The sequence below is a fragment of the Humulus lupulus genome, chromosome X, assembly GCF_963169125.1.
Source record: "Humulus lupulus chromosome X, drHumLupu1.1, whole genome shotgun sequence".
Lineage (NCBI taxonomy): Eukaryota > Viridiplantae > Streptophyta > Magnoliopsida > Rosales > Cannabaceae > Humulus > Humulus lupulus.
Window position 1 is genome coordinate 105,377,351 of NC_084802.1, and position 26,944 is coordinate 105,404,294.

Below are 26,944 nucleotides of genomic sequence, written 5' to 3' on the forward strand. Positions count from 1 at the left end.
TGTTTGCAACGTGTATAAGCCTTGGTTTTGTGTATTTTTTCTTTGCTCAAAGGATTTTCTTAAGGTGGTGGTTTTGCCTAGAGCTTTTGAAGCTTCATCAAAGTTGAAGAAGACCATTGATCTACCTGGGTTTGCAAGTTCTTTCTCAATATTTTTTAGTCTCTGCCAATCCATTTTTTATGTAGATTTTATTTTTTGTGGTGGTGTTATCTCACTCTCCCCCAACAGTGGGACGTACGTATCTTCTGCGGGTACATAATTTCTCTTGTTGTTCTCGCGAGTTGGAACATTTCTTTGCAGTCGTGGGGGTGTTGGATGGCGTATAGGTGATGGAGGGTGCCTTATTGGTGAGGCGATGTGCCTCCCATTAGGATGTACCATGCTAGCTCGCCCGATCCACTCCTATGTCGCAAACTAATGGAAATGTTCCTTCATTTCTTTGTGCCTAGACTGTTGGTCGAGGCGCTGGGGAATTTATAGGGACTTCTACTCTTCTTGACGCAGTCCCTACTTGCCCCGCCTGACTGGGATGATTGCTGGCAGGTTGGTTATTTCTAGGAGTTCGTTTAGATGGCACCAAGCTTGAGGGTTGCTGTTCTGGCAGAACGACTCGCGGTGGTGGGGGCTAAGGGGTATTTCTGCGTGATCGAGATTGGTGGGATCCACTTTGTCTCCTTCCGACATTCTCGTCGGTTGCTAGAGGAGGTAACCGAGCCATTATCTCATATATTCACCTTTTAGCCTGGGCGAGTTGGCCTCTTAGTTGGGTATTCTCCATTTTGATGGCAGTCGGATACCCAAATTTGGGTTTCGAGGAAGTGAAGTTGAGCTTCTAGTGTCGTCCTAGTTCATGTGTTGCTTTCCAGGACGATGCTGCATGAAGGTGTCTCCTCCAGTAGAGTTAGCCCTACGATAATCACCGTGATCACCAAGTCTCTCTGATTCGTTGTCATGCATAGAACGCGTTACCACCATGATGATTGTTGGGATTGAATATTTTTCGACAAACTTCAAGCCTAATCTGTTCTCAATGAAAGCATCAATCTGTTGACGTAGTTTTTCACCAAGGGATTAAGAAATCCTAAACACCTTATAATAAACAGATTGTGTGAACGCACAAGATTTTATGTGGTTCAGCAGTTAAAATCCACATAGTCCACAAGTCACTCTTATTTCCTTTTAGGAACTCTTGGAGAAATTGTTTGTGACAATTTCTACAGAGTTTTAGCACAAAAAAAGTTGATCCCTTTTACTGTCAATTCCCTCTATATTTATAGGGAATTGTGGTAGACAATACTGGGTAACCGTACAATAAAATGTAATTTACAGGATTGGGTAACTTCCCAAATAATTGAATACATAAATGTCCTAATTAAACCTATGGTTGTTATATCGGGCATTGGATACATAACGATTATAAACATTTATTATGCATGAAGAATCTCCGAGTCTGTTGGGATTCTTCCTTATGCGCGTCATTGGACTTCTGCGAGCTGGATGCGCTACTCGAACTGGATGTTATGGGAGCATAACGATCTTAACTTGGATCATTCTTGGAGCTTGATGAGGACGGTCAGGACACCATATATCTCGACCTCTGTTAATGATATTTGAGTCGATCTGGATGATCTTAAACTATCCCAAACTTGGTAGCACAACCTTGAGCTATTTGATCTGGAGTCCACTTTCCTTCATTTATTGCTTGCCAGTTATACCCTGAGCAAAATAATCGAGCTCATATTTTTAGAGTACAACAGAGAATTATTTATAATTTATTTTAGAAATACAAGACCAAAATGACAAGAATTTTGAGGCTCCCACGAAAAACTAATTGGTTATTAGTAGAGTTACACATGTTCTTATTAATGGTTCAATATTCTTACACTTATTTCATATGGGGGACACCATAGTCTAATATCCCCCTCAAGATGGTGACAATTTTTCATTCACCAATCTTGAATCACCTGATCACAAGTGACCTCTTTTTTTCAGCTTGCTTATTTTTTTGAATAACAAATGTCTTTTCGCACTATGCAGATCTCATACGGCTTGACTCACTCTTTGGATCGATGTTGATCGAATGCCCGCTGGAGAATTAACTCATGATACCATAAAAGAATGCAAGCAAAACAAAGAAAATGAAAACTGTGTAAGAAACGAATATGAAATGAAAATGAAAATAGTAAGCTTTCTTATTTTATTATTGTAAATAATTAGCCAATTATTTTTTGTCGCCACTTTTACGCTATGTTTGGAACTTGGATTTTAGGAATGAAAAATCTTATGCGAGAAAATAGAAAGAAAAATTGGAGGAAAATATTTTCTACAAATTTGATAAGTCTTTTTTTTTATATTTTTTTATTGTTGTAAATTTTAAAAAATTGTACTACATTTAAATTTTTATTTTTCTAAAAAAATAACTCTTAATTTATTGATCCACACATGAGAAAATATAATCCTTTGGATTTCATTTTTTTTCCTTAAATCCATGTTCCATACAAGGCGTTAAATCAATTGAACCCACTATATTATTTATTTTATATTCTCGTGGTTCATTCTATATTCTTCTAGCCATCTATAGAAATTCTTATTCAGACTAAAGTAGGTGTCCATTCGAACTACCCTACCTTGTCCATTTGTGATGACAAACTGGAAGCAGACGCTGTTGTGTCCCCAAAATTAACAAAATGATGGTATATCACAAGGCTAAACAATCACATACAATATAAGCACCCTCCAATGAAGTGAACAAAATATGATCTGAATAATCCAACTTCTACATTCGAAAATCCAAAATGCAGACTTTGTTGTTAGCAAAGCAAGCAGCAACCTTATTACCTTCTTTGTTCCAACAGACTTCAAAAATCCCACCATTTCCGGTGTATGATTTTACAATTTTGCCTTCTTTGACCGACCATATGTGCATGCATTTGTCCATGGATCCGCTGGCTAAGTACTCCCCATTTGGGCTGAATGCAACAGAGTACACAGGATCCCTGGGATTGGTAATAAAAAGTGTCACAAAGAGTTTAGATTCGGCATTGTATGGAAATATTTCAGGTATCATTATTATTATTTATTTTAAAGGTGAATGAAGTGGCAAATGCTGCCTAAAAAATCTTCACCATTTTTTTTTAAATGTAATACCACATCAGTCCTTGACAAGTTGCCAGTGCCACGGCATCATTTTCAAGCATTTAAAATATGGTAAAAGAATTTGCTTGGTGAGAGAAATTTAACCAAGCAAACAAATTATGATTAAGCAAAGAAGTTACTATCAATCTGGTTGAAAGTTAACCAATTTCAGGCAACCATAATCAAGCACCCTATGCCGATGCATGGAAAGAACACAAGAGAGGTCTCCCATAAATTTATATAAAAGTATTCAATTGAGTGCTTGTAGTACTGAATCTCTTCTTTTTTTGCCACACAAAAAATCATATTTATATAATTTTCTTATTGGTACCTGTGGCCATTGAAACTGTAGAGTAGTTTTCCTTGTTCGACGCCCCATAGCTTTATTGTAGAGTCAAAGGAAGCACTGCTCAAAAAAATAAAATTTGGATAACATGATTTAATTGTTTTTTTTTCATGCAACAATAATCAGTGGCCAGTTGCCAGTTGCCCAATAATAGTACAGCATTTTCTTTCAATGGCCATAATAACCTGAATTTGGGAGGCAAGTACTTGGTTAATTGGTTTACTTTGCCCCATTGTGAGACATGGATGCCAGAGATGTAGGAAATTTACCTCGCTAGCACTAACTGCTGGTTAGGATTGATTGTGCCTGGTCCAGTAGGACTCCAACGAATAGTATAAATCTCCTATGATTTTGAGCACCATAACCCAATTAATATTTTAAACTTTTCTCAATACCAAATTACAAGTGGGGAAAACATATACCTTAGTGTGTTCCTTCAAATCATGCAAGTGCTTATCTTGTTTCAAACTCCATATCTGCATTAGAATATTTTGAGTTTTCAAATTTGTTAAAAAGAGAAAACAAATGGAGGGGGAAACTAGTAAAAAAACCCATAGAAGAAAAAAAGATCAAACGATGAGAATACTCAAGCATGAGCATCTGGGTCATGCTCATAATTCACAAAGAAACACTACACTTTCCACAGATTATGGAGTTTGGAGAAGAATCTTTTATACAAAGACCAGGATTTGAAGCAATCACCTTTGCAGTAAAATCATCAGAACAAGAAGCCAATAATGTACCAGTTGGGTCCCATTTAATGGCATTAACTTCACCCTGAAAAGAATATAAAAAGATAGTAAAGAACATGCAGTAACCCTCATGAATCTCTTAGCTGGTCTGCTATTTTACATTTCCCACTTACTACAAAAAAATGGGTTTTTAGCGACTACCGGTCTAGTGACGACAAGGGGTAGGTCGTCGCTAAAGGTGTTTTGGGACAAGCGGGAATTGTTCCTGCTCGCACGATAAGTTTTACTAATACTAGCGACTACTTTATGGCTTCTAGCGACATGTGTCGTCACTAGAAGGTCGCACGATAAGCAGACTTGGAAGTTGGAACCCTCCCCCTTCCTCACTTCTGTTTACACTTCTCTCTGCATTCTCTATGCCTCTCTCTCCTCCACCTTTGCCTACTCCCGAGTCGGTGCAGGAGATGATGGAGCGCATACAAGCTTTAGAGGAGCACGTCCGGAGGCTAAATAGAGGCTCGGGATCTGGATATTCTCAACAAGCATCACCACCTCCACTCGATGATCAAGATCCTACAAGACCGAGCCAGTAGGACTCTTATGTATTTTATTTTTTGGGACGACTTTCTATTTTAAGTGACAAATTCTCGTAAATTTATTTAAGCTTTTAATATAAATATTTATGTTGTAATCTAACTTTTATTATATAATTTTAATTATAAATATTAATCTAGAATAAATAGTAAAAACAAAAACAAAAAATGTAGTCGCTAGAAGGCTGTGGGAATTGAAAATTTGGGAATCTCTAGCAACGAAAATTGTATCTTCTAGCGACCCCATGTGCCATCGCGAGAAGGTCTATTGACGAAAATTTTGATTTTGTCGCTAGAAAGTAACCTCTAGCGACGAATTTTGTCGTCGCTAGAGCCATTTTTCTGTAGTGATTAATAACAACTAACTTCTTGAAATTAGAAAACTGATTAAAGTTGACGATGCATTCATTATCAAAAGTGATTTCTAGCGACGACATCTAGCAATGAAAAATTGGGATCTAGCGACGAATTTTGTCGTTGCTAGAGCCCCATTTTCTGTAGTGATTAATAACAACTTACTTCTTGAAATTATAAATCTAATTAATGTTAGATGATGCATTCATTACCAAAAGTGTTTTCAATGAACCAACAGACATAATAGCACTGATCTTTTCATTGCAAAGGCAAACCTGATGTCCTGAAAAGGTTTTCATTGGTAGTTTCTCTCCAACCTTGCAAACATGTATTGTAGTATCAGTGGAGCATGTAGCAAATGAAACATTGTTTCGCCAGTCAACATCTAGTGTAGGAGCTGAAAAAGATAATTTGGCTTAAGTTCCATTAAGACTTGAAGGGAATAAAATGTGAGTGTACACACATACAATTAAGAGTATAAGAACATAATAGAAGTTTAACACAATTCATATCAATCATAAGTTCCATAGACATAAATGGTACCTGAATGACATTCAAATTGTTGTTTACATTCTCCAGTCCTTGTGTCCCACACAATTGCAGTTTTATCCACACTGCCACTAAGAAGATAATCACCCTTCTTGTTCCATTTTAGAGAAAAGATAGGACCTTTATGTTTGTTCAGTGTACTCCTCAACTCCCCTAAATCAATAACACCATTAATAATAGAAGGTAAGCTGATCAATGATAGTGCTTCAAACTAACAACTAAAGCAAAGCCTACACAGTTCAAGAATATGTTGACATTCTAATTCACAGGATCTTAACTGCAGGATTGTTATATAGGTGGTTATTCCTTATTATTATCATTAACGACTCACCATCTCTACTCCATATCCTTGCTTGTCCATCATAAGAGCCTGTTGCAAGTAAGGTCCCATCACCCTGAAAGAGAAAGAATTATGAAAAAGTCCATATGTATGGCATGTCAAATCTTAGTATTATTAAGAATTGAAAAACATCTTGGAGTCAAAATCAAATACATCAATTGACAATGATAGAAAAGAAAATCTCATATTAAGTAATAAAAAAAATGATTTTTTTTTTAAAAAGACTCACATTCCAATCTAGTGTTGTCACATCCTTGCTTTTCTCGTTGGTTTTACCTTTGAAATGCTTCAACACAACGACAGATGTAGAGCCACTTTGCATGACAGGCTTTGAAGTTGCATCTGGAGTGGTCCAAATTCGAGCTGTTGAATCTCCAGATCTAATGTCAAAACATTTCAAACTTAGTTCTTGTTAAATAACTCTTGAACTTCTATATCTTTGCAATACAATATACTCACCCAGATGCAAGAAGTGAACCTGATGGACTCCATGCACAAGCAAAAACCTATAAGAGCGGAAAAATAGATCATGCGATCCACAAGATAGTAAGCTCAAACTCAAAAAACAATGAATTATTCAGAGTCATGTCCAGACCTCTGAAGCGTGCCCTTCTAGAATTGTTATGTCAGAACTAGGAAGTTCAAAAGGAAATAATGGACTTGTGGAGATTTCCATTGGTTCTGGTCCTATTAACAAATTCACTCACATTATAAAATGCTTACAAATATGAAAACACTACTCATATGGGGGCAACAATCTTATAAAACAGACTTTAATAGAGTGAAAAAGACGAGTAAATTAAAAGGCCAAAAAAAAACCGTACAAACAAATTACCACTGCATTCTGCACGCTTTTGTTCATGTTCAATGTTAGTCTTATCTTCAGACTTCTCATCCAAATTTTTATCCGGCTCCGGTTTTCCCTTATCTTCCTCCAAATCCTTCATTATCATCTCTTTATCATTTTGTTTTTCTTGTTCCTTTACCTTTTCCTCCTCTCCTTCTGGTGCATGATCCTGTTCTATTTTCTGCTTGATCTCATTATCTTTCTCATCTGCTTTAACCCTATCCATTTTCAGATTCTCCTTTTTTTCTTTAATGATCCTCTGCAGTTCATAGACATCTTTCGAGATGAGATCCAAGGGTTGTATAAACGAGAAATCTTCATCTACATCAGCCTCAATCTGTAAAGTGGAGTACAAGACCAAAATTAAACCAGCCAAAACATCTCAATCAGCTCAAAAACAAATGCAAAACATCTAAATCAACACAGAAATAATAATTATAATTGTTATGTAATTGAGTCACTTGTACATGTGGCTTATTATTATTGGTGACCGTTAAGTTAGTTGGGAGTCCTATGTGTGTGCTAAGCTATATAAGGCTTAGTTACTTGGTCACATAAGCTGTATCAAACACTTGGTAATTCTCTTATATAGAGTTTAGATGTTCCATTTATTGTATTCAAGACTTGTGTAATCTGGTTTCTAGTTGAAGTTGAATAAAGGTAGCTGAGATTTGTTTTCCCGTGGAGTAGGCCAAAGACACATTGTCTTTGTGTTCGAACCACATAATTGTTATGAGTTATTATTGTTTTTCATTAGTTTGTGATCTTTGCATTAGTTCAGTTCTTGTTTAGTGTGATTCAACTCAAATCACAACAAGTGGTATCAGAAGCTTAGATTCTTGCAGATCGAGTTTTTTCAACAATCAAGGTGAAGCTTTCAAAGGAGTATCAAGAATGGCTGCTGCAAAGTTTGAGGTGGACAAATTCACAGGGGAAAATGAGTTCAGCCTTTGGAGAATCAAGATGAAGGCTTTGTTAGTCCAACAAGGGACCTCAGAGGCTATAGACGAGACTGCATTATCCAGTTTGAAGGATGAAAAGTCAAGAAGGATACAGAAGTTAAGGCACATAGTGCAATTCTTCTCAGTTTGGGAGATGAAGTCTTGAGGGAGGTTTTAGATGAAGAAATTGCATTGGGATTATGGAACAATCTTGCAGCAATCTACATGAAGTCCCTGGCAAATAAATTGTATCTCAAGAAGAAGCTGTACACACTCAAAATGGACGAATCCAAAGAACTCAGGAAGCACTTGGATGAGTTCAACAGAATCATTTTGGATTTAAGAAACATTGGAGTAAAGATAGAAGATGAAGATCAATGTATTCTTCTACTCAGTCCTTTGCCTAAAATTTATGAACATTTTGTGGATATAATTTTGTATGGCTCACTAACAATGTCAGAAGTCAAAGCTGCCCTCAATTCGAAAGAAATTCAAAAAAGAACAAATGGGAAGTCAGATGTCAACGGTGAAGGACTATTAGTGAGAGGAAGATTAGACATAAGAGACTCAAGAAAGGTTGGCAACAATAACTACAAGGGAAATAATTACAAAGGCAGTAGCAACTATGGCGGACGTTCAAGATCAAAATCAAGAACGAGCAAGCAATGCTATTACTGCAAAAATGAGGGTCATTTCAGAGATGAATGCATGACACTAAAGGCAAAGCTTAACAGAGACAGAAAGAAAGACAAAGATAAAGGAGAGGGAGGTGTAGTTTCTGATGACTATGAATCTGCAGATGTCTTGGTTGTCTCGGGCAAGAGTTCAGGTGGAAATTGGATATTGGACTCAGGGTACTCATTTCACATGACACCAAATAAGCACCTGTTTTGTTCATTCAAAGATATTGATGGAGGAACAGTATTATCGGGAACAACAAAGCTTGCAAGGTTCATGGTATTGGATCAGTAATGATAAAAATGCATAATGGCATTAAAAAAATAGTGTAAAATGTAAGATTTGAACCTGATCTAAGAAGGATCAATTGGTGTGCTTGCATCAAATGGATGCAGCATAAAGATTGGTGGTAATTCATTGAAGGTGGTGAAAGGATCACTTGTAGTTATGGAAGGAGAGTTCAAGAATGGAAAGTCCATTTCTGGTAAAGCGGCTGTGGTTTCAACAACACAATAGATAGACTCAACAAGGTTATGGCACTTAAGGCTCGAGAAGCAAGTGGGAGAGGACTAGTCGCGCTAGAAAAGAATGGTGGTCTAAAGGGAAAACTGTTAAGGAATCTTAGTTTTTGTGAAGAATGTGTATTTCGTAAATGCTGCAGGGTTAAGTTCAGTACTGGGAACCATACAGCAGCAGGTCCATTAGATTATTTCCATTCAGATCTGTGGGGGCCATCAAAAGTGTTATCTATGGGTGGAACAAATTACTTTACGAATATAGTTGATGACTACTCAAGGAAGGTTTGGGTTATCTTAATCAAATTTAAAGATCAAGCTTTATATAGCTTTAAGGATTGGAAAAAGGTAACTGAAAATCAGATTGGTAGAAAGGTAAAGATGCTAAGAACTGATAATGGACTTGAGTTTTGTTCAAGTGAGTTTGATGACTTCTGCATAAAGGAAGGGATAGCTAGACATAGAATAGTAAGGAAGATATCTCAGCAAAATGGACTAGCCGAGAGGATGAATAGAATTCTTCTAGAGAGAGTTAGATGTATGTTGAAAGGTGCACACCTTGATAAGAAATTTTGGGCCAAAGCTGTTGCTACAACTTGTTATCTGATCAACATATGTCCTTCTACAGCTCTCAATTTCAAAACACCATAAAAGGTATGGACATGCAAGATACCAAGTTATGAGCATTTAAGAATATTCAGATGTACAACTTATGCTCACGTCAAACAGGACAAGTTGGAACCAAAAGCAATTAAATGCATGTTCTTGGGATATCCAACTGGTGTGAAGGGATATAAGTTGTGGTGCTTGGAATCATGTTTTAAAAGAGGCATTATAAGTAGAGATGTAGTATTCAATGAGGATGAAATGGCTATGAGACCAACCACTGCAGTTCAAACAAGACAAGAAGAAACAAGTATTCAGATTGAGGTGGAACAAGATAGTAAGAAAGGTTCAAGTCGGTCAAGAAAAGAAGAAGGCAGCAGTAGTCTAGAAGGCTATCAATTGGCTCGAGATAGGGAAAGAAGAGAGACAAGAGCACCTGAAAGATATGGCTATGCAGACATTATTGCTTATGCATTCATAACAGTTGAGCAAGTTAACTCAGAACCAAGTAATTATTATGAGGCTATTATCAGCAAAGAAAAGGATAGTTGGTTAAAGACAATGCAAGAAGAGATGCAATCACTCGAGAAGAACCAGACCTGGACACTAGTAAAAAGACCTGTCAAAAATTTAGTTATGGGATGCAAATGGGTTTTCAAAGTCAAAGATGGGATACCATACCTAATGTTGAGAAGCCGAGAAACAAAGCTAGATTAGTTGCAAAGAGGCTTACCCAAAAAGAAGGGGTAGACAACTATGATATTTTCTCTCCTGTTGTGAAGCATGTTTCTATCAGAATTGTATTAGCTAAGGCAGCAAAGTTTAATTTAGAAGTGGAACAAACGGATGTAAAGACTGCATTCTTACATAGAAATCTTGAAGAGGAAATATTCATGCAACAACTAGAAGGCTTTGAGAGCAGGGACCTAGATCAAGTGTGTCTCTTAAAGAAATCACTCTATGGTCTTACACAGGCACCTAGACAATGGAACTTAAGGTTTCATAAGTTTATGACCAAGATAAATGTAGAAATATTAGAATTATTTTTTATTCATTTATTTGTTAGGATCCGATATTATTGTAAAGTTTATTTTTTTTATTTATTCTTTCCTTGTATAGTTATTCTCAGCTTTATTGCCCTAGATTATAAGATATTCTGTTCACAACAGAATAAGGAAAGAAGCTTCTTTCCTTCTGAATATAACAATAGGTTTGTAATTATTTTAAAATACAATCAATAAGAATTATTCACAAATTCTTACATGGTATCAGAACCAGGTTCTAAACCCTAATTTTCTTAGACTTGTCTCGCAAAAAATAATCCAGCCACCATGTCTAACCTCAAAGAAAATCTCCCAGTCGATTTCTCTCCCTCTGATGAATCGCCCAATTTAAATCCTCCTTCTCAGTCGACTATCACAAACCTTCCTCTCACCAATTCTCCTCAAGTCCTTGATGTCTCTCCTCTCCCAATCACCTACCATAAAATCAGCTGCCATAATTATCTTCAATGATCGCAGTCAGTCCTCATGTACATCTCAGGCAGAGGGAAAGACAAATCTCACTGGTGCAATTGTGGAACTTAACGAAATTGATGCTTCCTAAAGAAGCTGATGCTTCCTATCGCCAATGGAAATCTGAAAATCATACAGTAATGTCCTGGTTAATCAACTCCATGCTTCTTGAAATTGGAGAAAATTCTCTCCTCTAACGTACAGCCCAAGAAATATGGGATGCAACCCGTGACACATATTCCAGTTCTTAAAATACTTCAGAACTTTTTTAAATAGAAGCAAAACTCTTCGAGTTAAAGCAAGGGGACTCCACTGTCACACGCTATTACAACACCATCACAAGGTACTGGCAACAACTTGATCTATTTGAAGTATATTCTTGGAAGTGTCCTACCGACTCTAAATTGTACAAACACATAGTCGAGCAAAAGAGAACTTTCAGATTCTTATTGGGTCTGAACAAGGACCTCGATCATGTCAGGGGAAGAATCATGAGTGTCAAACCATTTCCTCCTATTCGTGAGGTATTCTCTTAGGTCAGAATGGAGGAAAGTAGACAAAAGTTCATGATGTCTGATGCAAATTCACACTCTGACGGATCTATGATGCTCACTCATGCTTCCTCCCAAGGATAACAGGCCTCGGAAGGGGGGCAGACCATGGTGTGGCCACTGTAAAAAGCCTGGACATTTCTGTGAAGCTTGCTGGAAGATTCACAGCAAGCCTGCTAACTGGAAACCAAAACCCCGTGGAAATCAAGGACGGGATAATGTGGCTGCCACCTCTGAAGATTCATCCAACGAAGTTAGTCCTTTTTCACAAGATCAGTTTGCGGCCCTGCAGAAGTTTTTTGGGCAGATCTCAGTGGCACAACAATCAAAACCATCTTCCTCCGAAGCACATGCTAGTATTATGAGTACTCAAGGTACCACCTCTCACGCTTTTGCTACAAATTACAACAACACTGGTCCTTGGATAGTGGATCCTGGGGCATCCGACCATATGTCAGGTGATTTAAAGGCTTTTCATACTTTCACACCATGCATTAAACTCACTATAGTCAAAATTGTTAATGGATCACTCTCCAACGTGATGGGAACGGGATCTATTCACCTTACAGATGAACTTCACCTTTTATCTGTTCTTTTTGTTCCTAAACTAAACTGCAACCTGCTTACCATCAATAAACTCACTAGAGATTTGAATTGTGTGACTAAATTCTATCCTAATCTTTGTGAATTTCAGATTGTGGGCTCGAGGAAGGTGATTGGCAGCGCTGAAATGTGTGGTGATCTCTATATTCTCAAGAGCACTCCTACAAATAAACAAGTTCACAAGTCAAGTTGTGTTTTCAATTCTGTTTTCGATACTAGTTTCAATTATGTTTCTATTTCCAATGAAAGTCTGTTATGTTGGGCATTTTTTCCTTGGACACCCAAATTTTAATTATCTTGAACACATGTTCCCTCATTTATTTATTAATAAAAAGTCCAAGTTTTTTCATTGTGAAGTGTGTAACCTTGCTAAACATACTCGAAGTATTTACTCCAACCACTCTTATAAATCTTCCCAACCTTTTTCATTGATACATAGTGACATTTGGGGACCTTCAAGGGTAAAAAATGTTAATGGTTCCAGATGATTTGTCTCTTTTATTGATGTCTCTTTTATTAATGATCATTTTAGAACCACATGGACCTTCTTCATGAAAGAAAAATCTGAAACTGCATCTATTTTTAAAAAAATTCATTCCATGATTCAAAATCAATTTAAACAAAAAATTCAGGTTTTAAAAACAGATAATGGGAAGGAATATTTCAACTCCATCCTTGGCCCATACTTGTTAGATCAAGGAATTGTCCATATTAGCTCCTATGTTGACACCCCTCAACAAAATGGAGTGGCTGAGAGAAAGAACACACACCTTGAAATCTTGATCTCTCGTGTTTTCAAATCATGTGCCTAAACACTTTTGGGGGAAGCCTTATTGACTGCCACTTATCTTATAAATCGTATGCCTAGTCGTGTCTTAAGATTCAAAACCCCACGACATCTGCTACTTCAAGTATTCACTCAACTCTCAACTTTCTCCTCAGATTTGCCACTCAAAATATTCGGATGTATTGCTTTTGTCCATATCTATGATTAGAAACGAACAAAACTTGACCCCAAATCGCATAAATGCATTTTTCTTGGGTATTCTAGTACTCAAAAGGGGTACAAATGTTACTCTCTAGTATTTAAAAGAGTCTACCATACTCTAGATTTTACATTTTTTGAACATCAATCATTCTTTCCTAAATCTAGCATTCAGGGGGAGACTTCCAAGGAATACCAACTTTGGGAAACACTTCAAGACACTTAGGTTGCTTCCATTCTGCCCAATGTTTCCTCATCTACATCATCTGGTTCTCTATTACCCTCTCAACCAGATGCGTATCAAGAAAACACAACCAACCTTCCGTCCTCCACAACTCCAACAGCCAACCTTCCATCCTCCTCACCTCCAGCAGCCAACCTTCTGTCCTCCTCACCTCCAACAGCCAACCACCCATCCTCAGCAAACACTCCAACAAATTCACCTCCAAACTCACCTTCTCAAGTACCTCATGCACAACTTGAAAATAAAAACAAAGAACTTCGTGTTTTCAAAAGGAGAAAACTTGAAAATATAGAGGCTGACATACAAAGCAAGGACTGTTCAAACACACATCCGAGCTCCCTCAACCTTGAAAATCATGAAGGCAAGGATTGAATGACTCATGAGTTGACACCTACTGCTAATGATGATTTGAATTTATCTATTGCTCATCGGAAGGGTGTTAGAAAATGGACTAGTCACCCCATAGAAAAGTATGCTGCTTATGGGAAACTAACTCCTATGTATCGAGCCTTTCTCTCCTCTTGATCTTGTTCAGATTCCCACAAACATTCACGAGGCACTAAAAGACCCCAAATGGAAGGTTATTGTCGATGAGGAAATCAATGCTCTTGAGAAAAATGAAACATTGGTTCTTGCTGAGTTGCCTCATGGAAAGCCGGTAGTTGGATGTAAGTAGATTTTCACTGTTAAGTACAACTCAGATGGGAGCATCAACAGATTCAAGGCACGGTTGGTTGCCAATCAGGAGACCTTTGCCTTGTTGCCAAACTCAATACAATAAGAGTTTTGTTATCAATTGTGATTGGCCTTTACATCAGTTGGATGTCAAAAATGCATTTTTGAATGGAGAATTTGAAGAAGAAGTCTATATGAAAATTCCACCTGGTCTGAAGAAAAACTCCAATGGTCGATTGGTATGCAAACTACGAAAATCTCTCTAAGGCTTGAAACATTCACCAAACTACCCCTTACACAACAAAAGACACCCCTGCCCTTACTTACTCGCTCTCTTAGCTCTTCTGCTGTATGTAACCCCCCCCCCCCCCCCCCCCAAATTCTTTCACCTTGTCCTCAAGGTGAAAATCTGGAAACTGGTTCCTTCCACTGAATGAGCACCTCCTTCCCTTGGTTCCGACTCACAAGACGCACATCTAACACGGCTGCTGGTTCCATGAGCAACTCCAAGTCAACATACAACTGCGGTGGTAAAATAGGATGAGTTAGTGACCCCCCGAGCTGCACGAAGAAGAGACGCATGGAAGACTGGATGAACTCAAGAGTCCGCTGGTAAATCCAAGCGATAAGCCACAAGGCCAATGCGCCGAATGATCTTGAAAGGCCCATAGAAACGGGCTGCCAACTTCTCATTCTTTCGCCTTGCGAAGGTCTTCTGCTGGTATGGTTGTAGCTTCACAAAAACCAAGTCATCGACTTGGAATTCCACTGGTCAACGTTTAGAATCAACTGCCTTCATTTTCTGTTGGGCCCGAAGAAAATGCATTTTAAGGTCCTCAAGAAAAGCATCTCTATCCAACAACCATTGATCCACGGTCACTAACGAGGAAGTATTCGCTGTATATCTTACCAATGGTGGAGGATCACGCCCATAAAGAACTCGGAAAGGAGTGCACCCCAAGGAGGAGTGGAAACTGGTATTATACCAGTATTCAGCCCATGGGAGCCACTTGGCCCACGCCTTTGGCTTATCGGAGGCAAAACATCGCAAATAAGTCTCAAGGCAGCGATTAACTACCTCGGATTGGTCATCCGTCTCAGGGTGGTAGGCGGTTCTATGGCGCAACTCCATGCCTTCTAGTCGAAACAATTCAGCCCACGGCTGAGAAAAACCTTATCTCTGTCAGACACAATGGTCCTCGGTATGCCATGCAATTTCACCACATTCTTACAAAAAAATTCAGCAGCACTCTTCGCAGTAAACGGATGTCGAAGTGGGATAAAGTGACTGTACTTAATTGATCCACAACCACAAAAATCGTATCCACCCCTTCCGACCTCGGTAATCCCTCGATAAAATCCATAGTAAGATCCTCCCACACTTGGTCAAGCAACGCCAATGGTTGAAGCAAACCAACTGGCGACATAGCTAAGGCTTTGTTTCGTTGACAAACCTCACACCGCTGCACATGTTCGACAACCCTCTTCTTCATACCCTTCCAAAACACATCTCCTACAAGTCGTTGATAAGTTCGAGTCTCGCTTGAGTGACCCCCAATACTAGAGGCATGATACTTGCGCAAGAATAGAGGAATCAAAGAAGATGTGGCCGAAAGCACCAACCTACCCTTATATAATAATCTGTCATGCTCCACTGAAAAACCTCGAACCACCCGCCCTTGCGTCAAATCCTCACGCACCTGAGCTAGAAAAGCATCTTGCAAGACTTCCTTGTGTACTATCTCCCAATCAAGCCACTGAACAGATGATAGTGCTGAGCACTCCACTGCTGGTTGACGAGAAAGGGCATCCTCTGCTCTATTTCCCTCTCAGGCCGGTAATGAATCTCAAAGTCAAAACCCAACAACTTCCCCACCCATTTTTGTGTCTCTGGAGTGACCACTCGTTGTTCCAAGAGGAACTTAAGGCTTTTCTAGTCTGTCCGAACTAAGAATCGCCTTCCTAACAAATAAGTGCGCCATTTCAGCACTGCCAACACGATGGCCATCAACTTCTTCTCATAAATGGACTTGAGTTGAGCACGAGGCTTTAACACCTAGCTAAAATAAGCAATTGGGCATCCCTCCTACATCAACATGACGCCAATCCCCTGGCCCAAGGCATCGGTCTCAACTACAAACAACTTCTCAAAATTCGGTAGGGCGAGCACGGGAACCGAAGTCATTGCCCACTTCAAAGCCGTGAAAGCGACAGTCGCGGTCTCGTTCCAACCAAACTGGTCCTTCAATTGGTCGTGAGTGGCCTGGCAATTGCTCCATAACCTGCCACAAACTTGCGGTAGTAACCAGTGAGGCCGAGGAACCCCCTAAGTTCCTTGAGATTCCTTGGAATGGTCCATGCTTCCATAGCTCCAATCTTCGAAGGATCCACTGCCACCCCATTCCTGGAAAGGATATGACCGAGGTATTCCACGCGATCCTGAGCAAATTGGCATAGAAGTGATTGGAAGCCAAGGTTTGGAGCACTATAGTCAGATGCCGCACATGAGAAACCAAATCCGGGTCATACACCAAGATGTCATCGAAGAAAACCAACACAAAGCGGCGGAGGTAAGGTTTGAACACATCGTTCATGAGAGACTGAAACGTGGCTGGTGCATTAGTGAGGCCAAATGGCATCACCAGGAACTCATAGTGACCCTCATGAGTCCGGAATGTCGTCTTATGCACATCGGATGGGCGCACCCAAATTTGGTGATATCTCGATTTCAAGTCCAGTTTGGAGAATATCTTGGCCACCATGTAACTCGTCGATCAACTCATCGATAACCGGAATGGGAAACTTGTCGGGAACCGTCTCGCGATTTAGGACTCGGTAATCAACTATGAAACGCCAACCCCCATCTTTCTTCTTCACCAATAACACCAGGCTAGAGAATGGGCTGATACTCGGTTGAATAATCCATGTTGCCAACATTTCTCCCACAAGCTTCTCAATCTCAACTTTCTGAATGTGGGGATAGCGATAGGGTCGAACACTAATCGGGGGAGTACCTTCTTTAAGGGTGATGGCATGGTCATGACTACGAGTGGCGGCAAAGAATTAGGCATCTCAAACACCCCGTGGAACTGCTGTAATAACTTGGCAATCCCCTTGGGTACCGAGGATGGAGACACCTCGGCTGCCATATTCCCCAATTCGACCCATATGCCTTGTTTCTCCAATTGTAGAGTTCGCATCATTGCCTTCAACGAAACTCGCGTTTTATGCAAGGAGGGGTCGCCAATCAAGGTAACCGACTGCTCACCTACCTTCAGCTTCATCACATGGTCCTTCCAATTATGATAGGTTCCACCCAAAGTCTCCAACCATTGAATCCAAAGAATGACGTCAGTACTGCCCAAAGGAAGAGGAAGGAAATCAGTTGTAATTGTCAATGCCTGCAACCATAAATGCACATCCAGACACACACCCTCACCCTTAATAGCCTGTCCTGTCCCCATCTGAACCCCATACACGTCCGTGGTTGAGACTGGAAGGTCCAATTTGGTTGCGAGATCAGTGGCGATAAAGTTGTGAGTGGCCCCACTATCAATGTGGACCACCACATCCTGTCCATTAATGGTGCCCAACAACTTCATGGTCTTGGGAGAGGTTAAGCCCATGACAGAATTCAAAGAAACTTCCACAATGTGTGCCTCAGCCACCTCCTTCGGGCAGGTCTCAATCTCCACAATGCCCTCGATAGCTCCAAAATCCTCCTCCTGTAGCAAGATGACTTGCAATTCGGGAGACTTGCATTGATGACCCGCATGCCACTTCCCATCACACTTAAAACAAACCCCTCAGGCCTTTTTCTCCCGAACTTCTGCCTCTGTAAGTCGCTGAAACCGTCCCTATTTGTCCGATGGGGCTGGGGAAAGAGAGGGGGCTAACGTCGTGCCCTTGGGAGACTACTGGAACTGGTGGAACGAGAGGCAGGTGGATTGAAAGGGCCGACCACTGCCCTATGGGCTTGGAGCATGGTTTGATTAGCTTCAATGGTCTGGGCCAAGTCCATGGCCTTCTCCAAGCCCGCAAGTTCTAACATACGTAATGGGCCCAAAATTCCGGGCTTCAAGCCTTTGAGAAAAGTGGACTCCAATAGGGGTTCAGCTACTAGACCCAAGGAGGATGCTAGAAGCTCAAACTGGCGCCGATACTCAACAACGGTCGTGGTTTGCTTCACGCCCAAGAAGCGCTCGTAAATGGATCCTTCATGGGAAGGACGAAAGTGACATAGCAACAAAGACTTCAACTCCAGCCAATGCTGAATGGGTCGCCAACGATGCTCCCACTGGAACTAGCATAACGCATCCCCCTCCAAACACAGCACTGCTGCTTCTAACTGCTCCGGTGGTGACAACCGTTGCAGACTAAAATACCTCTCGGCCCAATAAGTCCAGTCGCAGGATCGTTGCCCGTAAACACTAACAATTCAATCTTCCACGGCGTGAACTCTGGACGGCGAAACCCCTCGGCTGCCTGAATGGAGGAGCCACTCGCAGGCGGTGGACCAGGAGACGGCGTGTCCGTCGACCCTGCATCGCCTTTGCCAGTAGGCGACCGTGGCCTAGTCGAGAGGGACTTCAACATCAGATCCAACTTGGCATTAAGGTCTTCAAACTGCCGGTCTTGCTTCGCTCGCAACTTCGAGAGCTCACCCAATACGGCACTCATCGCACCCTCCACGGACTCAACTCTCGACTCCATGCGCTTTGGAGGCATCCTCCAGCAAGGACGGCTCTGATATTAATTGATGTGCCAACTTCCCTGGAAACTTCAATGTAATAGTATACCCTAGCAAATAACAAAACCCAATATCCAGAAGATGATGAAAAATTCACTTGTATTGAATATACTATAAGGGAATTGGAAATCAGTACACCAGGAAATTCGAGTCCTGTACTCTCCAGAGATGCAAAAGCAATCAACTCCAACATACCCCTGACATTCACACCTGGTCCCAATACAAAAGGATCCTAACTACCTCAGCAATTACCTAACTACCCCTTACACAACAAAAGACACCCCTGCCCTTACTCGCTCTCTATCCTAACTACCTCAGCAATTACCAAACTACCCCTCAGCAATTACCAAACTACCCCTTACACAACAAAAGACACCCCTGCCCTTACTTACTCGCTCTCTATCCTAACTACCTCAGCAATTACCAAACTACCCCTTACACAACAAAAGACACCCCTGCCCTTACTTACTCGCTCTCTTAGCTCTTCTGCTGTATGTAAAATGTATAGGAGGCCTAACAGTAGCCCAATCTAAAAAAGGGATCATCATATCTCAACGAAAGTACATCCTAGATCTTCTGAACGAAACTGGAATGCTTGGGAGTAAGCTTGCAGATACTCCAATGGACCCCAACTTGAAAACAAACTGAATTGGTGAATCAATTCCAGTAGAGAGGGGGAGTTATCAAAGATTAGGTAGAAAACTAATCTATCTCTCATACCAGACCTGATATTGTTTTTCTTGTTAGTGTTGTGAGTCAACATATGCACAGTCCAAGTGAGGAGCATTTGGAAGTTATTCTTTGCATTCTAAGGTACCTCAAAATGACACCAGGTCTTGGGTTGTACTTCAGAAAACATGAAAACCGAGATTTGGAAGTTTACATAGATTCTAGTTGGGCAAGAGAATTGACTGATAGACGATCAACAAGTGGTTACCATACCTATGTATGGGAAAATCTAGTCACTTGGTGCAGCAAAAAACAATCAGTGGTTTCTCAGAGTAGTGCAGAATCAGAATATTGTGCATTATGTGAAGGAATGTGGATTAAAAGATTGTTGAATGAGTTAAAAATTGAGACTCCTGCTTCTTTCTAAATGTTCAGTGATAGTCAAGCCGCCATCAGGATTGCTATGAATCCAGTTCATCACGATAGAACAAAGCACATTGAAATAGACAGGCACTTCATTTATGAGAAGGTGAACTAAAAAATCATTCAACTCAACTACATTTCAACAAGCAAATTGCCGATATCCTAACAAAGGCTCTACCTAGAACAACCTTTGAAGAATTTAATTCCAAGCTGGGATTGTATAACACATAGAACTTAGCTTGAGGGGGAGTAAAAATATTAGAACTAATTTTTATTCATTTATTTGTTAGGATTCGATATTATTGTAAAGTTTATTGTTTTATGGGATAATTGTGGCAAAAGTATCCAAAGTTTGGGTTTTGTATGCGGCATAGACCCAATGTTTATTTTTAGTGACAATAGTACCCATAATATCAAAAAGTGTTATTCCGTTTGGTTTCTTCTGTTGGTGGCATCTAGGTGTACACGTGTACGCACCAGATAATTCAATATTTTAATTAAATTTGAATCCAAATTAAATACTTTATTATTTAAAATAATTCTTCTTCATTTATCCAGATTTACACCCAAATTAAAATTTTAAGAAAAAAGGTTCATCATTTTCTACAAAATTCATCCATTTAAAAAAAAACAAGATTTTATAGTAATTTTCAGATTTGTAATTTTAAATCGACAATCAACAATAACCTTCATCAAATTTCAAGAATATGAAACTTTCGTCAAAATCACTTAAACAAAATTTGCCTAGATCCATACTCAAATATCCAAATATATATTAGTTAAAACAATCTTACAACCAAAAATCTGAAACTATCCTTGTCAATTTTTTTTTTGAAACCATCAAATTAGTTATCACACACAATAATGAGTTAGACCCAGAAAAAAATTAATCCTATGAACCAGAAAAAGAAGAAATAAAGAAAAGGGGGAGGTTGTAGATCTTGCTTCATCCCCTCTGTTGGTCTCTATCCATCGCATCGTCACCGACATCACCTGCCTCTAGATCTCTCCATCCATCGCATCCTCATTGACCATGTACGAACCCGCCCCAACCTCGATCTTGAGTCACGAACGAATCCAGCCCAACATTGATCTTCAACCACCCTTCGACCCAACGCCACTAAAGTCACTAAGTTCTGTTGATGGTGCTGGGAAAGGAGCCAAAATGGTGGTGCTACACCGATGTAGAAGAAAGAGATCCGAAGGAGCAAAACCACCTTGTCACCAGAGCCCAGTTGTTCGAACATCACTTCATCCCCACCAACCTTCACCGTTCCCATGAGCCACCGTACACAGAAAAAAGCTTCTACTTCCACAAAAAAAACCTCTAGTTGATGGCAGAGTTACAAACAAGATCAACTGAGAGGAAAATGGAAAATCGCTAGGAAAAGAGAAAAAGAATAGTTGATGGCAGTGTTTATTTAGGTCGTTTTGGATTTTTTTATTTTGTTTTAGTTTTATGTTTATTTAGCTTAAATTTATTTTGATTTAGTTACAAGTACAACTTCTGTTTGAATTATCTGGTGCGTACACGTGTACACCCAGATGCCACCAAGGAAGGAAACCAAACGGAATAACACTTTTTGGTACTGTGGGTACTATTGCCACTAAAAATAAACATTGGGTTTATGACGCGTACAAAACCCAAACTTTGGGTACTTTGCCACAATTATCCCTTTTTTTATTTATTCTTTCCTTGTATAGTTATTCTCAGCTTTATTTTCCTAGATTATAGGATATTCTGTTCACAACAAAATAAGGAAACGAGCTTCTTTTCTTCTATATATAACAATAGGTTTGTAATTATTTTAAAATACAATCAATAATGTGGATTTATATCCTAAATTAGGAAATTGATCACAGCTGTATATAGGGATCAATTTGGTGTTAATACCAAATATTATGTATATCTTTTCTTTCTAGAAATAGGGGATTATAATTTTGTTTTTCCTAGAATTAGCTGATTGTATATTTATTTGTTTAGAATTATTTTTTCCTTCTAGGCTGTATATATTCCCTTATTGGAGATAATAAAATAAGACAAATATTCAAAACTCACATGGTATTAGAGTCGTAACTTTCCTAGGGCTTCAATATTTTTCTTTTTCCTTTCTTCTCTTCTCCGTGTGTCCATTCCTGTCTGCCATGGCTGCTGAAAAAGACAGCTTCACCTCAAAGGTAACCTCCAAGACGTCCTCATCAGATCAGTCCCTCTCTACTCCAGCTCTCTCTCATACAATGATGTTGTTTCTCTGGTAACCAGCCACTAATTCAATGGACACAACTATCTCCAATGGTCCCAATCTGTGCTGATTTATATTGGTGAAAAAGGCAAGGAGGAATATCTCATTGGGGAAAATTCTGCTCCAAAGCAAGATGATCCTACGTTCAAAACTTGAAAATCTGACAATCATATGATTAAATCATGGCTGACAAGCTCTATGAATAATGATATAAGGGAAAATCTTCTCTTATATGCCACGGCAAAGGAATTATGGGATGATGTCAAAGAGTCTTATTCAAGTTCTAAAAATACCTCAGAACTCTTTGCTATCGAAGCTGCCTTGTATGATCTCTGCCAAGATGATACCTCTGTCACTCAATACTTCAACACTCTCATACGCTATTGGTAGTAGCTGGATCTATTTGAAGAATTTGCCTGGAAGTTTATTGATGATACTACCCTCTACCGTACCATTGTGGAGAAAAAGAGGACTTTCAAATTTTTTCATGGCCTCAACAAAAATCTCGATGCAGTCCTGAGTTGAATCATGAGCACCAAGCCCCTTCCTAAGGTCAGAGAGGCATTCTCTAAAGTCCGTCTTGAAGAAAGTAGGAAAAAGGTTATGATGGGCTCTCCAACTCTACTTTCAGATCAGGAATCATCTGCCCTTGCTGCCCGAGGACAGTCTCGTGGTGCAAATCTTGATAATCGTCATAATAAGGGACGTCCTTGGTGTGACCATTGCCGAAAACCTGGACACTACAGAGAAACATGCTGGAAAATCCATGGAAAGCCTCCAAATTGGAAGCCCAAGTCATGGGGTGATCATGAGAGTCAAGGGAATGTTGCTGCCACTACTAGTTCTACTACTAAAGGGAATAAAGATGCATCTGACTCAGCTCCGTTTACTAAAGCTCAGCTTGGGTACTAGAATGTTGGCCATAAGAGGTAATAAGTCAGTAGCTTGTTTTGTCAATAAAAGAATTACTAAATCTTGCATTCTTGACTCTGGCGCATCAAATCACGATCGGAGATGCATCAACTTTTTTTTAGTTTCACACGAGTACAGGAAATCATTCAGTGAAAATTGCTGATGGCACACTCTCTCAAGTTGAGGGTTTGGGTTCAGTCACAATAAATAAACCTAACTCTCACATATGTACTTTATGTGCCTAAATTGGACTGTAATTTGCTTTCTATTAGTAAATTTACTCGTGACCACCATTGTGTGACAATTTTTGCAAATCTTTGCGTATATCAGGACTTGGATTCAGAGGAGAGGATTGGCAGTGCTGAGATGTGTTCTGGTCTTTATGTTCTACAGAATGAAATTCCATCCACTAGCACATTCCAAAAGTTCAGTTTGCTTTCTTTGAATAATCAGTCTATTTCTTATTCTAATAAAGACAGTGATATTATGTTATAGCACTATCATCTTAGTCATCCAAAATATTTGTATCTGTGAAAAATGTTTCCTTCTTTATTTATCTGTCAAAAATCCAAACTCTTCTGCTGTGAAATCTGTCAATTTGCAAAACACACTCGCAATAGTTATTCTAGATTATCATATAAACCATCCAAACATTTTTCATTCATTCATAGTGATGTATGGGGACCTTCACGTGTAAACACTATAACTAAAAATAGATGGTTTATATCATTTATAGATAATCACACTAGATTAACTTGGGTATTTCTTATGAAAAATAAATCAAAAGTGAAAGAGATTTTTCAGCGCTTTCATTCTATGATTCAAACTCAATTTCAAACTAAGATTCAAATTCTCAAAACTAACAATGCCAAGGAATTTTTTAATTCTGTTCTGGGTCCCTACATGATACAACAGGGCATCATTCACTTAAGTTCTTGTGTTGACACTGCTCAGCAAAATGGAATTGCTGAACGCAAAAATCGACATCTTGAAGTTGCTCGATCTCTCATGTTTGGGACTCACGTTCCCAAATTTTTATGGGGTGACGCAATTCTTACTGCTGCCTATCTCATCAATCGGATGCCATCTAAAGTTATCAAATTTAAAACTCCGTGTCAAACACTCTTGCAACTATTCTCTCATACAAGGTTCATTAGCTTTGTTGATCCTAAGATATTTGGTTGCACTGTTTTTGTCCATCTCTATTCGCAACATCACAGTAAGTTAGATCCTAAATCTATCAAATGCATCTTTATTAGTTATTCATCTCATCAGAAGGGTTATAAGTGTTATTCTCCTGCTACTAAAAAAACCTATAACTCTATGGATGTCACCTTTTCAAAAACCATGCTTATTACAAGTCTGAGATTCAGGGGGAGAATGCAAGTGAATCTCATCTTTGGGATATTATTTTAGGTACCCATGCTGACATTATTCCAGGTACTCATACTTATACTCCACCTTCTATTCAATCTTCCAAACCACAACCAATGGATCCATCTCCTTCCCAAGTCATAGAAAATCAAGATCCATCTAGTCCTTCCCAAGTCATAGAAAATCAAGATACATCTAGTCCTTCCCAAGACAGAAAATCAATCTGGAAATTCATCTGGGCCACCAATGACTATTGATTCTCAACCAGAACCTAAAGAGTTGTCTACCAAAGAAGAAAAAATTCTGAGAAAGAATTAGAAGACCGAACACATCTCGAGGACCACCATGAATCGAAACTGGAACCACATCCTCTAGAAATACATTCAAGTTTGCCTAGTCATGATACTCGTATAAATGATGATCTGCCTAATGCTTTGAGAAAGGGAGTCCGGGCTTGTACTAAACATACCATTGGCAACTTTGTGTCCTATAATATCTTATCTCCATCCTATCACGCATTTGTCTCTGTTCTTGATAGTGTACGGATTCCTCATACAATCCAAGAGGCACTAACTGATCCTAGTTGGAAAAAGGTTGTACAAGATGAGATCAACGAATGGCACTTGGGAAATTACAAAATTACCAAATGGAAAGAGGCCCGTGGGATGCAAATGGGTATTCACCGTTAAAACATAAAGCAGCTGGTAGCATTGATAGGTTTAAAGCTCGCCTGGTTGCTAAGGGTTTCACTCAGTCTTATGGGATACATTATCAAGAGACCTTTGCGCCTGTGGCTAAACTCAACACCATCCGTGTTCTATTCTCTCTTGCTACAAATCGGGACTGGCCACTGCACCAACTAGATGTTAAGAATGTTTTCTTAAATGGTGATCTTGAAGAAATCTATATGGATATTCCATCTGGCTTTGAGAATTCATCTAAATCCATCATTTAGAATGGCTATACTCAATGTCAAGCAGATCACACATTGTTTGTCAAACTCTCATCAGATAAAAGGCTTGCTATCCTAATAGTTTATGTTGGTGATATAATACTAACAGACGATTACAAAGAGAAACTAGAAAGGTTGAAAAGTTTCTTATCAAGGGAATTTGAAATTAAAGATCTTGGGTATCTCAGATATTTTCTTGGGGTGGAAATTGCACGATCAAGACATGGCATTTTTGTTTCTCAACGTAAGTATGTTCTAGACTTACTCAAGGAAACAGGAATGCTTGGGTGTAAACCGGCCTCAACTCCAATGGATTCTAATAAGAAAATTGGCTCAGGAATAGATAAGACACCTGTGGACAGGGGGAGATGTCAAAGGCTAGTTGGACGCCTTATTTATTTATCTCACACTAGACCTGATATTGGTTTTCCTGTTAGTGTGGCGAGTCAATACATGAATAATCCAACTGAGGAGCACATGGAAGTTGTTACTAGAATTCTTAGATACCTCAAGATGACTCCAGGAAAACGTTTTTTTTCAGGAAGAATGATAATAAAGAAATCAGAGTCTACACAGACGCAGACTGAGCAGGAGATGTAACAGATAGAAGGAGTATTTTAAGTTATTGTTCTTATGTTTGGGGTAATCTACTAACATGGAGGAGTAAGAAACAGTCAATTGTTTCTAGGAGCTCAGCTGAAGCCGAATTTAGAGCTCTAGCTCTTGGCATTTGTGAAGGGATTTGGCTGAAAAAATTACTTGGTGAACTGGGAGTATTTACAGAAGAGTATATACAAATGTTTTGTGACAGTCAAGCTGCCATTAGTATTGCGAAAAATCTTGTTCACCACGATAGGACTAAGCATATTGAGATAGAAAGACACTTCATCACTGAGAAAATTGAGAACGCCATTGTTCAAACCATTTATACTCCAAGAATTCAAACAGCAGACATCCTCACCAAAGCTCTCCTAAGAACCAGTTTTGAAGAATTAATGTGCAAGCTTGGGATGTTTGATATAGAGTGTGGATTTATTTCCTAAATCAGGAAATTGATCACAGCTGTATATAGGGATCAATTTAGTGTTAATACCAAATATTATGTATATTTTTTCTTTCTAGAAATAAGGGATTATAATTTTGTTTTTCCTAGAATTAGCTGATTGTATATTTATTTGTTTAGATTTATTTTTTCCTTCTAGGCGGTATATATTCTCCCTCATTGGAGATAATAAAATATGACAAATATTCAAAAACTCACAAATAAGAATTATTCAAAAATTCTTACAATAAAATTTAGTAGAAGTAATTATGATCCCTGTGTATACTACAAATATAAGATGTCTATTATTATAAGTAGATATCTAAATTGTTGGTAGTTGTAAAGAGTCAATTCATAGATTAAAAGAGCAGTTGCATAATGAATTCAAGAAGGATATGGGACTTGCAAGCA

The 26,944-nt window shown here is 39.1% G+C and overlaps 1 protein-coding gene across 6 annotated transcripts in view; it reads right to left on the reverse strand.

Moving 5' to 3' along the window:
* Positions 1–1,152: 1,152 nt before the first annotated feature.
* Positions 1,153–26,944, reverse strand: part of LOC133807390 (WD40 repeat-containing protein HOS15-like) — a 37,098-nt gene continuing 11,306 nt past the window's right edge. For 2 of the 6 annotated variants that reach the window (XM_062245699.1, XM_062245703.1), the window contains exons 3-15: positions 6,845–7,193; positions 6,605–6,696; positions 6,469–6,515; positions 6,239–6,389; positions 6,001–6,064; positions 5,664–5,822; positions 5,396–5,517; positions 4,184–4,258; positions 3,904–3,957; positions 3,751–3,824; positions 3,467–3,541; positions 2,839–2,996; positions 1,153–1,716 (exon numbers count right to left, since the gene is read on the reverse strand). In XM_062245699.1, the coding sequence (XP_062101683.1) occupies positions 1,631–1,716; positions 2,839–2,996; positions 3,467–3,541; positions 3,751–3,824; positions 3,904–3,957; positions 4,184–4,258; positions 5,396–5,517; positions 5,664–5,822; positions 6,001–6,064; positions 6,239–6,389; positions 6,469–6,515; positions 6,605–6,696; positions 6,845–7,193 (1,506 nt within the window). In that variant the 3' untranslated portion in view covers positions 1,153–1,630. Of the gene's footprint in view, positions 1,717–2,058; positions 2,100–2,665; positions 2,997–3,466; positions 3,542–3,750; positions 3,825–3,903; positions 3,958–4,183; positions 4,259–5,395; positions 5,518–5,663; positions 5,823–6,000; positions 6,065–6,238; positions 6,390–6,468; positions 6,516–6,604; positions 6,697–6,844; positions 7,194–22,069; positions 25,303–26,944 lie in introns of those variants that run through there. The other 4 variants (XM_062245702.1, XM_062245701.1, XM_062245704.1 and 1 more) reach the window with 4 other exon arrangements.